The sequence below is a fragment of the Tripterygium wilfordii genome, chromosome 14 (genome assembly GCF_013401445.1).
Source record: "Tripterygium wilfordii isolate XIE 37 chromosome 14, ASM1340144v1, whole genome shotgun sequence".
NCBI lineage: Eukaryota > Viridiplantae > Streptophyta > Magnoliopsida > Celastrales > Celastraceae > Tripterygium > Tripterygium wilfordii.
The window spans coordinates 1,643,980-1,659,554 of NC_052245.1; the positions used below are offsets into that span (position 1 = coordinate 1,643,980).

Here is a 15,575-nt window from a genome sequence, read left to right on the forward strand (position 1 = left end):
ATTATCAAAAACCGTAAGTGCACACTCATCATCGTCCTTGATAGAGAAGCTGAAGTTATCGATTAGTTATTTCCGAGAGAATCCACACAAGCTTCTTGAGAACAATGAGTATAGACGAAGGATGTCGGGAAGATTATGGAGATCAAGAATTGGATGCCAGAGATAAGTTACAAGTCAGGTTTGGAGTGAGGTGTATTAATCCTATTCCTAGAAAAACAAATGGTCAAAGGTAAATTAACTAAAATTGAGGTGCAATTAGTAAAAACTTGTGTGTAAATAGAGCTCGCCTCTATTTAGTACCCAACCGTCTCTCATACTTCTGTTGGGCTTGAAGATCAGCTAAAAGGCCCATATTCGTCATTTGTCTTATTTTGGGCCCTAGTATTTCTTGTATCATCTTCAATTGAGCTTCACCCCATCATAATGCGACACACACTGCCATTGGCATTGAGTTTTAAATTAAAACCGATTAATACTGACTATTCACAAATATATATATACACAAACATACTCTATTGGTTTCATCATTCATGCAAAAATATAAAAGCTTAATGTGACTGCAAGAATCAATATCATATGTTCATTACGCAATGAACTCTTTTTTATGACCACTTTAAATATATTCAATATTTGGTTAAAAATACATAAACCAAAGCTTAACCCATAAAAAAAAAGCACACGTCATAATTAACGTGACTTATAAGTTACACTGCTACAACTTTATTATTGAGTCACATGTGAGCTTACATATGTTCTCTCCCGAAAAAATCGATAATGCATAGAGAAGCATGAAATTCTTGTCCCACAAATAAAGTAATACTTGTATCTTATATTATGGTTGCAATTCTCATGTTGTGAATTAAATTGTTGTGATTCTACATTTTGATAATGAATTGTGCTTGTTTGATTAGTTGTATTATATAGGGCGTATAAACGAGAAGTGGTTTAGTTAAGTTACACATATGTGTACCTAAGGTTCGATTTCAATGAGAAGCAAAATTTTCAATTGTATTTCAAAAAAAGTATATTTTGTTGGGCCTGGGCTTCAATAAATATCATGGTAGTAATTAGTTTTTTCCTTCAAAATAAGAGCCACGAAAATCATGATTTTGATTCCACGACAAGTCGACAAATGGACTGATGGAAAATAAATATTTTCTTAAATGGAAAATAATAAATATTTACTAACAAACAATAAAAAAAATCCTCTCGATGACTAGGTGTCAAACAGCTTTGAAAGTGATATTAATATGTCATTTTCTATATTAATATTATAGTTCAGGACCATTATTGCCGGTGGACAAAAAGAAAACAAATATATTATTGTTTGGATAAGGCATCTCTTACACTAAGCACAGCCATGAACCCAGAAATGTGAGAAGGACGACTGTGACTGCTTACCCCTAAACGCTTCTTCTCTCCCAACCTCCAAGTAAGTCCTCCTTGGCCCTTCTCATTGATGCTTGTGTTTTAGATATATCTCCCCTTTTTCGCCATCTTTAGTGTCACACGTATGCCAAATCGGTTAGATGTGGCTTGGTGAAGTACTAGATAATGGGCACATGACAAGTGGTATTGGAGTCAAAACCCATGTTTACGCATGTGAGTGTGTCTGACCGTCATATTACGGGTCAGGCAGTGTAAAGGGTTATCTACCCATCTCGTAAAAACGATTACCAAGGAGAAAGCCTAAGCAGGTGAAAAACTCAAGTAGAGTGCAGCTGATGCACCCTCGCTCACTTTTTATTCTCCTCACACGTTAATTATATATGTATGAAGAAGAACAAGCCGTGTTGAACTCCACCAAGAAAAAGAACACAGAGACAAATCAAACACCAATTTGCTTCAAGTACACACCACACATATATATGTTTGTCCTATTCAATTACCTATTCTTCCGTGAGTCCCATATCTTCATCAATATATTTTTTTTCATAAAAATACTAACTGGTGTATGAGTCCATGACAAGTCACCAAACCAGTTGTTGATGGGCTGAGTTTGACTTGGGTCTCACTTGGTAGGCTTGGGCCTAGTCTAGTGGGATGGACTGACATTTGGGTCATGTATAATTAGGCCCATCACGAGGATATCATAGAAATTCCTGTGTTCCAAAATTTTCTCATGTATATGGTAATTCCTTGGAAGTTCTCTTGGGTTGGAAGTTTCTTTACTTGGAAACCTTGGGTTTATGATTATTGTGTTTTACATATATGCATGGCAGGGAAAGAAATTGTGAAGATAGGGAACTATGGAGGTTATATTAATCTCAACCAGTATAGTTAAAGCAGAAACTAGCCCACAGCCAATTAGCAAAATTGAATTGACTCCATGGGATCTCCAGCTCCGCCCACTAGAGACCATTCAAAAGGGACTACTGTTTCACAAACCCGAACCACCGCAAGAGACGAATAGCTTAATCCAGCATCTTAAAACCTCCCTCTCCCGCACGCTCTACTTCTTTCCCCCACTTGCAGGTCGCCTTTCCATCATCGAACACGAAGACAACACAGGCTCCTTTTCCATTGATTGCAATAATACTGGAGCCCTTTTTGTTCATGCTGTAGCTGATAGTGTGACTATTGCTGATATCCTGGAACCCATATATGTTCCGAGTCTACTGTATTCATTTTTCACATTAAATGGAGTTAAGAATTATGAGGGTGTTTCGAAACCTGTACTTGGAGTACAGGTGACTGAGTTTGTGGATGGTATCTTTATTGGTTGCACCCGCCAACCATGTTGGTTGCTGATGGCCCAACATTTTGGAATTTCTTCAACTCTTGGGCTGAAATCTCTCGAGGGTTTGATGTATTATCAAAGCCTCCCTCTTTTAATCGCGGGTTTCTAGAGGGTCTTGATTGTCCAATTCGGGTTCCCTTTTCGATTCCTCACAAACAGAATTCCTTGACATCTGCTGAACCTCTGCATTTGCGAGACAGAGTATTTCATTTTAGTAAAGAAAAAATTGGTGAACTCAAGTCAAGAGCGAATGCTGAGATCGAGACTAGTAGCATCTCCTCTCTACAATCACTTCTGGGTCATATTTGGCGATCTTTCACTCGCAGTAGTGATGGACTTCATCCTGATCAAGAGACGTGCATTAATTTAGCAGTTGGAGTCAGATCAAGGTTAAATTCAATACCTCAGCAGTATTTTGGAAATGCAGCTCAGTATGCGGCTACAACTTCAAAAGTGAGCGTCATACTTGAGGGCGGACTTGGCTACGCGGCTTGGGAAATTAACAAGATGATCGCATTGCAAACAGAAGAGACGTTGTGGAACTTTTTCGAGTCTTGGATAAGAAACCCAATGCTTCCAACAATAGAGAAACTTGTCAAAACTGGTACTTTGGGCATAAGCAGCTCACCGCGCTATGATATTTATGGCAATGACTTTGGGTGGGGAAGGCCAATTGCAGTGAGAAGTGAGGTTGCAAACAAGTCCAGGGGAAAAATAACAGTATTTCCAGGAGCAGAGGAAGGGAGTGTGGACATTGAAGCTTGTCTTCCACTTGAAATATTGCAGGCTATCGCAAGTGATGCAGAGTTCATGAATGCTGTCTCCATCTAATCTTCGTCAACTAAGACATCTTCGCAATTGCTGTTTGAATTGTTATCTTATCAATTGGTTATTTGAGATAAAACCAAGTTTGTTTTATATTTCCCTTGAAACAGAGACTCTACGCAATAATGAAAATCTAGCCTAAGAGATTTTATAATGAATTTAGGTCTCTTAGATTGAACCCACTTCATATCTTTCGACCAACTCCCGAGAGCAGCTTTTGCTAAAACTCGAGCTGTTTTCTGAAAAATCGTTTTAGATATGAAACTTTTGAGTATGTGTCTTTAATCTAATGTCTTTTCTCAGTCACTTGGACTCAAAAAAATGGTTTGGAAACACCCTCAAAATTTTTAATCCCATTTAATGGTAAAAATGAGTGTATATTGGATCCAGGAAATCCACAAGAGTCGCACCATCAGTTACTGCATGAACAAAATAGGCTCCAGCATAATGGAGTAGTCTTGTTAAGGTGGGAAATGGCACGTATTGGAAGTACTGTTGGTTTTAATATTTTCTTTGCAATACTGTCCATCTGGCCTTGTATACAACGAACTGGACCTGGAGACATTGGTTTGAATTATGGTACTCAAATCTGGAAGTTAAAAAAAATTATTTTCATAGCTAAAATAGTGCCAAAACGATTAAGAATCATGGTACTTTTTTTGAAGAAAAGATTACTTACTGTCTTACCACATAGCTTAATTACTCAAGTCAGATAGAGTATAGTTGCTCAGACAAACACAACCATTTAAATCACAACATGCATAAACAGCGACTTCCAAGCATAATAACTGACCAAGTTATCCATGGTTGAAGAAGGTATCCATATTACTTGACCAATATTAGATGGAGACAGCATTCATGAACTCTGCATCACTTGCCATAGCCTGCAATATTGCGGGTGGAAGAGAAGCTTCGATGTCCACACTCCCTTCCTCTGCTCCTGGAAATACTGTTATTTTCCCCCTGGACTTGTTTGCAACCCCACTTCTCACTGCAATTGGCCTTCCCCAACCAAAGTCATTGCCATAAATATCATAGAGCGGTGAACTGCTTGTGGCCAAAGTACCAGTTTTGAGGACTTTCTTCAACAGTGGACATGGGTTTCTTATCCAAGACTCGAAAGAGTTCCATAACGTCTCTTCTGTGTGCAATGCAATCATCTTGTTCATTTCGAAAGCCGCATAGCCAAGTCCACGCTCAAGTATGTCGCTCACTTTTGAAGTTGTAGCCTCATACTGAAGTGCATTTCCAAAATACTGCTGAGGTATTGACTTTACTCTTGATCTCGCTCCAATTGCTAAATAAATGCATGTCTCTTGATCAGGATGAAGTCCATCACAGCTGCGAGTGAAAGATCGCCAAATATGAGCCAGAAGTGATTGTAGAGAGGAGATGCTACTAGTCCCAATCTCAGCATTCGCTCTTGATTTGAGTTCACCAATTTTTTCTTTACTGAAATGAAATATTCTGTCTTGCAAATGCAGAGGTTCAAGAGATGTCAAGGAACTCTTCTTGTGAGCAATTGAGAAGGGAATGCGAATGGGACAATCAAGACCATCTAGAAACTCACGATTAAAAGAAGGCGGCTTTGATAATACATTAAACCCTCGAGAGATTTCAGCCCAAGAGTTGAAGAAATTCCAAAACGTTGGGCCATCAGCAACAACATGGTTGGCACTACAACCAATAAAGATACCATCCACAAGCTCAGTCACCTGTACTCCAAATACAGGTTTCGAAACACCCTCATAATTTCTAACGCCATTTAATGTGAAAAATGAGTATAGTAGACTCGGAACATATATGGGTTCCAGGATATCAGCAATAGTCACACCATCAGCTACAGTATGAACAAAAAGGACTCCAGTATTATTGCAATCAATGGAAAAGGAGATTCTGTTGTCTTTGTGTTCGATGATGGAAAGGTGACCTGCAAGTGGGGGAAAGAAGTAGAGTGTGCGGGAGAGGGAGGTTTTAAGATGCTGGATTAAGCTATTTGTCTCTTGCGGTGGTTTGGGTTTGTGAAACAGTAGTCCCTTTTGAATGGTCTGTAGTGGGAGGAGCTGGAGATCCCATGGAGTCAATTCAATTTTGCTAATTGGCTGTGGGCTAGTTTCTGCTTTAACTGTACTGGTTGAGATTAATATAACCTCCATAGTTCCCTATCTTCACAGTTTCTTTCCCTGCCATGCAAATATGTAAAACTCAATAATCATAAACCCAAGGTTTCCAAGTAAAGAAACTTCCAACCCAAGAGAACTTCTAAGCAATTATCATACATATGAGAACTTTAAAACACATGAATTTCCACGATATTCTGCATGATTAGAGCCCTAATCAAGTAAATGGGTTCATAATTATATTCAGATCCAGGTCTTCATCAACAAGCCTATGAAAACATCATCATACTCGAATAAAGGAACGAACAGAAAAATTACCACAACAGGCGAGTTTGCTAAAGAGCTTACCAGACAATAGGGCAAATCAGAGTGGGTTTCCACATTTTATATCTTCCAAAGCAAACCTAAATCAAGGTTTCGAACAATTTATTTCAAATTCTCATAGTCCTTAGAGACCTCCTCAACGATTGTATTTGGAGGTGAAACCCAAAATAGAGTTGTAGCTTTGAGACTCTGACTTTAAATTAAACGCATATACGAGAGAAAATAGCAAAAAAGAAAAAAGCTTGAAGATTACCCAGAAAGCTTGAATCTTTAGAGTCCATGAAAACCAAGTAATTAATAGAGAATTTTTTGGTTTTGATAAAAGGGAAGAACAGGGGAAACATACTTCCCAATCTCTCCTACTTCTGGCCAGAAAGGCACTATAAAATTATGGTGGATGTCTAATATTCAAAATCAACAAACATTTCACATATCAATTACAAGATGAGAAAAATCTAAAACACAAGAAGCAATTACAAGGGCCAAGAAGAAGGACTTACCTGGAAAGTTGGGAGAGAAGAAGCGTTTAGGGGCAGGCCGTCACAACTCACAATCCTAGCTTATCAGATTTTGAAAGATTTACTTATTATCAGAGGATCCTCTAGCTCATACTTCATACTCCATTGTCGACTTGTCGTGGAATCAAAAGCACCTAGCTATAATTTTAAAGGAAAAAAGTAATTAATACTCCAACAAAGCTTGATTAATTATTGAGACCCGGGCCCAACAAAATATAATCAATCAAACAAGCACAATAAATTATCAAAATGAATTACTGATGGTGGTGTAACCCCGTCACTCCATTTGACGTTTCTTTCTTGTAATTCCGCAGTGAAGAATATTAAATTCTGTGTTACAATATTGCAGAACATATATCTTTTATCAAAGATGTGGCTGCAACTCAGCCTCCCAAGCATTTGCCTCATCTGTTGAGAATGCTCAAAACAAGTGGTAATTACGCTCCTCTTAGTTGGCAAATCTCGTTTAATAGTTGTTTTCTTTTCTCAGTATATCTTTACGAGATTCTTGGCAATCTTCTGTATTGTGAGCTCAGTTGTCCAATGAAGTTGAAATTAGCTTCCTGGGGTATAAATTTATTGTTTATTATATTTCTGCGTTTTTGTTCTATTATGTGGAATTTCTATATATCATGGTCTGTCTGTTAACAGGTGAATCAATTATTTCTCCTGGAGCAAAACAAGGGACAATACCCCTTGCCATCCCATTGGCAAAGAACAGCTCAGGTATCAATAAAGCGTGGAAAATGTTTGAATTTTAGGGGGGGGTGTGGTTTCCTTGCTCATAGGTGTTATGACTGCCCTACTAAGGTGGCAGAGACTTGCATATTTCTGATCTTTCCCTGCATTAAGCATGATTGAACTTCTTTCATACCATAGGATGGAGATGCCAGTTGTGGAGATCCGTAAACATGGAGTTTGGCTCCTGGCAAAGAATGTAAGTGAAGTGGACATACCATTTTACACGTAACACACATCTTTGTACTTTGTTGAAAAGCCCTCTACCGCACGTTCACAGGGACTGTCTATATTTCTCTACACATCATGATTTATTGATTTGTATGTTCCATCTCCTCCGTGCACAGGTGGATCAATTGATTCACGGAATCCTGGTTAAGGTGGGAAATAGCATGTATTGGAAGTACTGTTGGTTTTCATATTTTCTTTAAAATACCGTCCATCTGGCCTTGTATACAATGAACTGGACTTGAAGACATTGGTTTGAATTATGGTACCCAAATCTGGAAATAAATAAAAAAATAAATTGTTTTCATAGCTAAAATAGTGCCAAAACGATTAAGAATCATGGCACTTTTTTTGAAGAAAAGATTACTTACTACATAGCTTAATTACTCAAGTCAGATAGAGTATACTTGCTCAGACAAACACAGCCATTTAAATCACAACATGCATAAATAGAGACTTCCAAGCATAATAACCGACCAAGTTATCCATGGTTGAAGAAGGTATCCATATTACTTGACCAATATTAGATGGAGACAGCATTCATGAACTCTGCATCACTTGCCATAGCCTGCAATATTTCAAGTGGAAGACAAGCTTCGATGTCCACACTCCCTTCCTCTGCTCCTGGAAATACTGTTATTTTCCCCCTGGACTTGTTTGCAACCCCACTTCTCACTGCAATTGGCCTTCCCCACCCAAAGTCATTGCCATAAACATCATAGCGCGGTGAACTGCTTGTGCCCAAATTACCAGTTTTGTCAAGTTTCTCCAACATTGGAGATGGGTTTCTTATCCAAGACTCGAAAGAGTTCCACAACTTCTCTTCTGTGTGCAATGCAATCATCTTGTTCATTTCGAAAGCCGCATAGCCAAGTCCACGCTCAAGTATGTCGCTCACTTTTGAAGTTGTAGCTTCAAACTGAACTGCATTTCCAAAATACTGCTGAGGTATTGACTTTACTCTTGATCTGGCTCCAATTGCTAAATAAATGCATGTCTCTTGATCAGGATGAAGTCCATCACAGCTGCGAGTGAAAGATCGCCAAATATGAGCCAGAAGTGACTGTAGAGAGGAGATGCTACTAGTCCCAATCTCAGCATTCGCTCTTGATTTGAGTTCACAAATTTTTTCTTTACTGAAATGAAATACTCTGTCTCGCAAATGCAGAGGATCAGCAGATGTCAAGTAACTCTTCTTGTGATCAATTGAGAAGGGAATGCGAATGGGACAATCAAGACCATCTAGAAACTCGCGATTAAAAGAAGGCGGCTTTGATAATACATTAAACCCTCGAGAGATTTCAGCCCAAGAGTTGAAGAAATTCCAAAATGTTGGGCCATCAGCAACAACATGGTTGGCAGTGCAACCAATAAAGATACCATCCACAAGCTCAGTCACCTGTACTCCAAATACAGGTTTCGAAACACCCTCATAATTCTTAACGCCATTCAATGTGAAAAATGAGTATAGTAGACTCGGAACATATATGGGTTCCAGGATATCAGCAATTGTCACACCATCACCTACAGCATGAACAAAAGGGACTCCAGAATTATTGCAATCAATGGAAAAGGAGCTTGTGTTGTCTTCGTGTTCGATGATGGAAAGGCGACCTGCAAGTGGGGGAAAGAAGCAGAGCGTGCGGGAGAGGGAGGTTTTAAGATGCTGGATTAAGCTATTTGTCTCTTGCGGTGGTTTGGGTTTGTGAAATAGTAGTCCCTTTTGAATGGTCTCTAGTGGGAGGAGCCGGAGATCCCATGGAGTCAATTCAATTTTGCTAATTGGCTGTGGGCTAGTTTCCACTTTAACTGTACTGGTTGAGATTAATATAATCTCCATAGTTCCCTATCTTCACAATTTCTTTCCCTGCCATGCAAATATGTAAAATTCAATAATCATAAACCCAAGGTTTGCAAGTAAAGAAACTTCCAACCCAAGAGAACTTCTACGCAATTATCATACATATGAGACCTTTAAAACACATGAATTTCTACGATATTCTGCATGATTAGAGCCCTAATCAAGTAAATGGGTTCATAATTGTATTCAGATCCAGGTCTCCATCAACAAGCCTACGAAAACATCATACTCAAATGAAGAAAGGAACCAACAGAAAAATTACCACAACTGGCGAGTTTGCCAAAGAGTTTACCAAACAATAGGGAAACGATGTGGGAAATGCCTTATAATTTATATGGACAAGCCCCTCCCTTACTATTAACAAGGCATTTTTCTAGGCTTGATTGAGTTGGGCCTAAGGAGAAACAAAGCCGTGCGAGTCCGACGTATTCACGGGAACTGGACGACCTAAAATGGACAATATTGTTGGTGTGTATGGGGGTGTGGATTTACAACAAAATCATAGTGGGTTTCGCTTGGTCCACATTTTATATCTTACAAAGCAAAACCCAAATCAAGGTTTTGAGCAATTTATTCCAAATTCTCATAGTCCTTAGAGACCTCCTCAACGATTGTATTTGGATGTGAAACCCAAAATAGAGTTGTAGCTTTGAAACTTGGACTTTAAATTAAACGCATATATGAGAGAAAATAGAAAGAAAAGAAAGAAGCTTGAAGATTACCCAGAAAGCTTTAATCTTTAGAGTCCATGTAAGCCAAGTAATTAATAGAGAATTTTGGTTTTGATAAAAGGGAAGAACAGGGTAAACATACTTCCCAATCTCTTCTACTTCTGCCCAGAAAGGCACTATAAAATTACGGTGGATGTCTAATTTTCAAAATCAACATACATTTTACATATATTCATGTCACTGAAGATGGCGAAAAAAGATGAGAAATATCTAAAACACAAGAAACAATGACAAGGGCCAAGAAGAAGGACTTACTTGGAAAGTTGGGAGAGAAGAAGCGTTTTAGGGGCAGGCCGTCGCAACTCGCAACTCGCAATCCTTATCAGATTCTCTCACATTTCTGGGCATTCCAGCTTATTTAATAATCGATAGGATCATTCAATGTTTGTAAGTAAATATTTATTATTATTTTTTCTATTTAAATAAATTATTTTTTTGGAAAGATTTACTTATTATCAGAATTCAGAGGCTCCACTCGTCCAATGTCGACTTGTCGTGGAATAATTATTGAAACCCAGGCACAACGTGAATTTCGTGTTTCTTCTGGTAAATGCCCCACATCGAATTGATTTGAATACATAATATCTATGCTATATATAAAAGCAGAGGGTCTAACCAATTGCTTTCTTTATTTAACACTTTGATAACCTATATCTTTATTTAACACACTTTGACAATTTATTTGTAAGATTTGAAGAAACTGAAGAAACGAGATACAGGGAATAAATCTTTTGTTATTTCATCAAGTGATAGTTGTGTACATATATAGTTGATTCTAGTTGACTAAAATACATACAGACTTTAATTGTGTATATCACCACGAATCAATCAGTGTTGATTGAGTCAATTAGACTTGATTGGTGGAGATATGAGTGGAGAAGACTTAGGCTTGTTTCTAGGAGAGAATGACGGGCTTGTGGATGAAGACTTATCATTGAGTCAATTAGACTTGATTGGTGGAGATATGAGTGGAGAAGACTTAGGCTTGTTTCTAGGAGAGAATGACGGGCTTGTGGATGAAGACTTATCAAGATTAACTTGTCACATGAATTCATAAGAATTCTCTATTTCTCATCTTTCAAAAAAGCTCTATATATATTAATTGCCATATTGAAATTGAATTTTTTTTAAAAAGATTTATTTACACATTCAATTACAAAACATTTCAAAACCAATAATATAAATTGTTCTTTAATTACACTATAAATATGAAATATATAAAATTATATTTATATAATTTTATAAATATGCGTATTATAAAATTTTAAAAATATATTTTTTAATCTCATTTAAAAAAAATAACAATTTTGGTATGAATACTTTTAAGATTTTACTTTAATGTAAAATGGAATCAACACTAACCTCTTTATAGAACAAAAATAAAAATATAAAATATAATAGAATCAATAAAAATCAAGAGAGATATATTGAAGGGTTATAACTTTTGGCCAACTAAAGACAAAAAAATGACAATGAAATGTGATTAAAAATATCAAAAACTCAAAGAGATTTAATAAAAAAATAAATTTTAAAAAATAGTACTGTAGTGGACAATTGGATGACTTCAATTATATTTGATACAATTTCTCATAAATAATTACTAAAAATCAAATTGACAATCAAAATAATTACTCTCCCCAATAAAAAAAACTTGAGTAAAGAAATTAAAACAAAACATAAAATATGAAATGCAACATTTAAAAGAATATAAATTAAACAAAAAAAACCGCGCATCGCGTAGGATTTCAATTATAAAAAAAAACTTGAGTAAATAAATTAAAACAAAACATAAAATATGAAATGCAACATTTAAAAGAATATGAATTAAACAAAAAAAAACCACACATCATGTAGGATTTCGACTAGAGTCCCCTCTTATACTAATAAGGTATGTTTTAAGTTTAAATGAGTTGTGCTTAACCGATTTGCTCCAACTTGATATATCGAGAATTGTACAACTTAAAATGTATAATAATTTCTCTTCAGTAAGAAAGCAATAGTCGCTTTTATCCAATAAGCAAAGCCAATTCCGCCACTGGTAGTTAATGCAAGCAATTAATGCAAAAATAGCCAACTGGAAAGCAATAGTCTTAATTGTGCCCTCAGAGATATGTGTGGGCAATCAGTTTCTTAGTTGGGGGCCACAGAGACGGGTGCCGGGGCTCTGCTGTAATAAAATTACAGCAGGCCCTGTTGTAATAGTAATTTAAGATAAAAAAAAAATTTTATTTTATTTTGAAAAAATTATAGATGTGTAGTTTACGGTCTAACGAATCTAACGATATATTTTTTGTTCAAAACAAAAATCGTATGCTACATGAAAAATGCTTAACAATTTTAGACCGTCGGATATAAACTCAAAACATTCGGTGTCTGGATCAAGATGAATTTGATTTTTGTTTCAAACAAAAAAATATAATTGGGTTCGTTAGATCATAAACTACACATTTATAATTTTTTCAAAATAAAATAAAAAAATTTTGTCATCCAAAACATCTACAGCGGGGTCTGTTGTAGTAAAAACTACAGCAGACCCCTGCCACCCCACAGAGACCTGGTTTTTACAAAGCATTTTTTACTGTTCTTCGAGTCGCGCCAAAAAGTTATGGACTTTTATGGGACGCTTGCACGTTGATTGCGTTTCTGATCCGACGGATGAAAATCAATAATAAATTCAGATAAGCCCAATCCAAGATTGAAAGCCTGAAGCTTCTGTTTAAGTCCGTTAATCCAAGGCCCAATTCATCATTTAGAAAAGGCCCAATTCATTATTCAAGAAAAGGCCTAATTCATCCATTGAGCCCAACCCATTTATAACTTCTAATAATTCAAGGGAAGGCCCAATAAACCATAAAGGCCCAAGCCCATTTATTTATTTTTTTTAATTTAATTCAAAAGAATTTAGAATTTACATGAGCAATTCCCTTTTTCCTGCCTGTACGTTTCTTCTCTTTATACCGAAACAATCTGAACTTTTGAAGACAATGCGTGTAGGCGGCGGGGTGGCCAATGGATGCCCAAGCGCCACCTCTCTGCTCCTTGGTCGCGGCGGAGCTCGTCTTCGCTACTTTTCTTCTTGTTCGGCTGATGGTGGTGTGACCCCGTCACTCCATTTGACGTTTCTTTCTTGTAATTCCGCAGTGAAGAATATTAATTTCTGTGTTACAATATTGCAGAACATATATCTTTTATCAAAGATGTGGCTGCAACTCAGCCTCCCAAGCATTTGCCTCATCTGTTGAGAATGCTCAAAACAAGTGGTAATTACGCTCCTCTTAATTGGCAAATCTCGTTTAATAGTTGTTTTCTTTTCTCAGTATTATCTTTACGAGATCCTTAGCAATCTTCGTGTATTGTGAGCTCAGTTGTCCAATGAAGTTGAAATTAGCGTCCTGGGGTATAAATTTCTTGTTTATTATATTTCTGCGTTTTTGTTCTATTCTGTGGAATTTCAATATATCATGGTCTGTCTCCTAACAGGTGAGTCAATTATTTCTCCTGGAGCCAAACAAGGGATAATACCCCTTGCCATCCCATTGGCAAAGAACAGCTCAGGTATCAATAAAGCGTCGAAAATGTTTGAATTTTAGTGGTTGGCTGTTAGAAATTGCTTAATATTTTTGTGGGGCGTGTGGTTTCCTTGTTCATAGGTGTTATGACTGCCCTACTAAGGTGGCCAACAGCTCCGCCTGGGTAAGAGACTTGCATATTTCTGATCTTTCCCTGCATTAAGCATGATTGAACTTCTTTCATACCATAGGATGGAGATGCCAGTTGTGGAGATCCGTAAACATGGAGTTTGGCTCCTGGCAAAGAATGTAAGTGAAGTGGACATACCATTTTACACGTAACACACATCTTTGTACTTTGTTGAAAAGCCCTCTACCACACGTTCACAGGAACTGTCTATATTTCTCTATGCATCATGATTTATTGATTTTTATCTTCCACCTCCTCCGTGCACAGGTGGATCAATTGATTCACAGAATCCTGGTTGAAGAAGATGCCAAGAACTCATTGAAAGACAATGGTGAACTATTTCTTGCTGCAGCTGATGCTGGGGAGAATCTTTATATGAAGGGTGACTTTGCCAAATCTAACATTACTGATTTGGATGTCTATCTTTTGAGAAAGGTATTGAGAGACATCTACATTGAGTTCGTTTTAGCCAAATAAAGGACTTTTGCTGAGGAATGGTTTCTTCAGGTTGGTCTATTTCCAGATGTTTTGGAGCGCAAAGTGATCGGACATTTTGAGAAAGGAGACCGTGTAGAATTCACTTTCCTTTTACTTGTAGTTATGAGCATTTTGGGATTTTTGAGTTTGCTTTGTTAATTACTTGTGTACATAAAAAGGTGTCGGCCATGGTGACGGGAGAATTTTATGCAAGGAAGGAGCATTTTTCAGGATTTGCACGGCCTTTTGCATTTAATGCAGAGGTTTTACTGAAGTTCGTGGGGAGTTTCTCTCATCACTTCCTCCAAGAAGTTGTTCCAATTATCCTATGAATTATTTCTTGATTTCATACTCTGACGAATAAGTCTTGGATTTACCAGGGTTGGGCGCAAGTTAGAAGCTAAAGATGCTGCCAGAGGCGCTCTAAAATCTCCATGGTGGACCTTAGGTTGCAAGTACCAGGTATACGCCCTTTGCATGGCCATTTTCTATGCGTGCTTGGTGTCTTCTGTTCAGTTGTGGAATTTTCTCTTCTTCCTTATAAAGTTAAATTGGTTGAATTAAATACTTATCTAGGAAGTTGCTCAAATAGCTGAATGGGAGGATGAGCAAATTGAGTATCTGAAAGAAAAGGTGACAGAAGAAGGAATGCAAGAAGACCTTAACAAGGGCAAGCCACTCGCCCAGGTTCTCAGACGACATTTAATCAGCTCATTAGCTAAACTACTGTATATATTTTCCTCTAAGACAAAGGATTTGCATGATGAGTGTTTGTTCTTGGCTTGGTTTTACAAATATGCAGATCGCATTGGACAAAGCTGCCTTTTTGTTGGATTTAGCTTCTGTTGAAGGGACATGGGACGAATCTGTTGAGCAAATTGCTGAATGTTACAAGGAGGCAGGACTCCATGATATTTCAAAATTTGTGCAATACAACGAAGTATCTCAATAGAACATTGGAATCAACCACTCTTTTGGGGCGTATTTTCATTTTTGTGTTTTCTTGTAAGTTAACCTGAAAGTCAATTTTGATAGATAACTAGAGGTTCTTAATGGACTTGTGTATTGTGAGTTGCAAATGAAGTGAATTTGGATAAGATTTTTGTTCTGCTCCAATTTCTTCATTTCTCAATCTCTACTTGCAATTTAAGATGATACATCCTCATTAAATGTGAAGAAAATTAACAAGGTAATGGTGAATTTTTGACAAATCCAATGAAGAACATTGTTATTGAGTGAGGATGCTGTATTCTTTTCTTGATTCTGCGCTAACAAAAGAGCATTCCAATTGTTATTGAAGATTGCATATGCATG

At 37.2% G+C, this 15,575-nt stretch overlaps 3 protein-coding genes, 1 long non-coding RNA gene and 1 pseudogene across 8 annotated transcripts; 3 read left to right on the forward strand and 2 right to left on the reverse strand.

The window, feature by feature from the left end:
* Positions 1 to 2,225: 2,225 nt before the first annotated feature.
* Positions 2,226 to 3,751, forward strand: LOC120015710 (annotated as a pseudogene).
* Positions 3,752 to 4,192: 441 nt separating this feature from the next.
* On the reverse strand, positions 4,193 to 6,663 carry LOC120014940 (uncharacterized acetyltransferase At3g50280-like). Of its 4 annotated transcripts, none has more exons than XM_038867077.1 (3): positions 6,510 to 6,644; positions 6,034 to 6,089; positions 4,193 to 5,748 (listed from the first exon to the last, which is right to left on the reverse strand). In XM_038867077.1, the coding sequence occupies exon 3, from the start codon at positions 5,719 to 5,721 to the stop codon at positions 4,405 to 4,407; it is 1,317 nt and encodes a 438-aa protein (XP_038723005.1). In that variant the 5' UTR covers positions 5,722 to 5,748; positions 6,034 to 6,089; positions 6,510 to 6,644; the 3' UTR covers positions 4,193 to 4,404. The 4 variants fall into 4 exon arrangements, with proteins under 4 accessions (XP_038723005.1, XP_038723006.1, XP_038723004.1 ...); XM_038867078.1 differs by lacking the exon at positions 6,510 to 6,644 and adding an exon at positions 6,263 to 6,439; XM_038867076.1 differs by lacking the exon at positions 6,034 to 6,089 and having other exon boundaries at positions 6,510 to 6,663.
* Positions 6,664 to 6,825: 162 nt separating this feature from the next.
* On the forward strand, positions 6,826 to 7,655 carry LOC120014942. The gene is made up of 3 exons (XR_005471654.1): positions 6,826 to 6,960; positions 7,179 to 7,253; positions 7,407 to 7,655. It is a non-coding gene; the product is annotated as an uncharacterized LOC120014942 (long non-coding RNA).
* A 139-nt stretch (positions 7,656 to 7,794) lies between these two features.
* On the reverse strand, positions 7,795 to 10,816 carry LOC120014939 (uncharacterized acetyltransferase At3g50280-like). The gene is made up of 2 exons (XM_038867075.1): positions 10,341 to 10,816; positions 7,795 to 9,360 (listed from the first exon to the last, which is right to left on the reverse strand). Exon 2 carries the CDS (start codon positions 9,331 to 9,333, stop codon positions 8,017 to 8,019), a length of 1,317 nt encoding a protein of 438 aa, XP_038723003.1. The 5' UTR covers positions 9,334 to 9,360; positions 10,341 to 10,816; the 3' UTR covers positions 7,795 to 8,016.
* A 2,198-nt stretch (positions 10,817 to 13,014) lies between these two features.
* On the forward strand, positions 13,015 to 15,358 carry LOC120014941 (protein IN CHLOROPLAST ATPASE BIOGENESIS, chloroplastic-like). Of its 2 annotated transcripts, none has more exons than XM_038867080.1 (11): positions 13,015 to 13,178; positions 13,262 to 13,345; positions 13,566 to 13,640; positions 13,736 to 13,778; positions 13,846 to 13,903; positions 14,052 to 14,219; positions 14,292 to 14,354; positions 14,441 to 14,535; positions 14,642 to 14,723; positions 14,838 to 14,948; positions 15,064 to 15,358. In XM_038867080.1, exons 1-11 carry the CDS (start codon positions 13,070 to 13,072, stop codon positions 15,211 to 15,213), a joined length of 1,038 nt encoding a protein of 345 aa, XP_038723008.1. In that variant the 5' UTR covers positions 13,015 to 13,069; the 3' UTR covers positions 15,214 to 15,358. The 2 variants fall into 2 exon arrangements, with proteins under 2 accessions (XP_038723008.1, XP_038723009.1); XM_038867081.1 differs by having other exon boundaries at positions 13,015 to 13,175.
* The last annotated feature ends 217 nt before the right edge of the window (positions 15,359 to 15,575 follow it).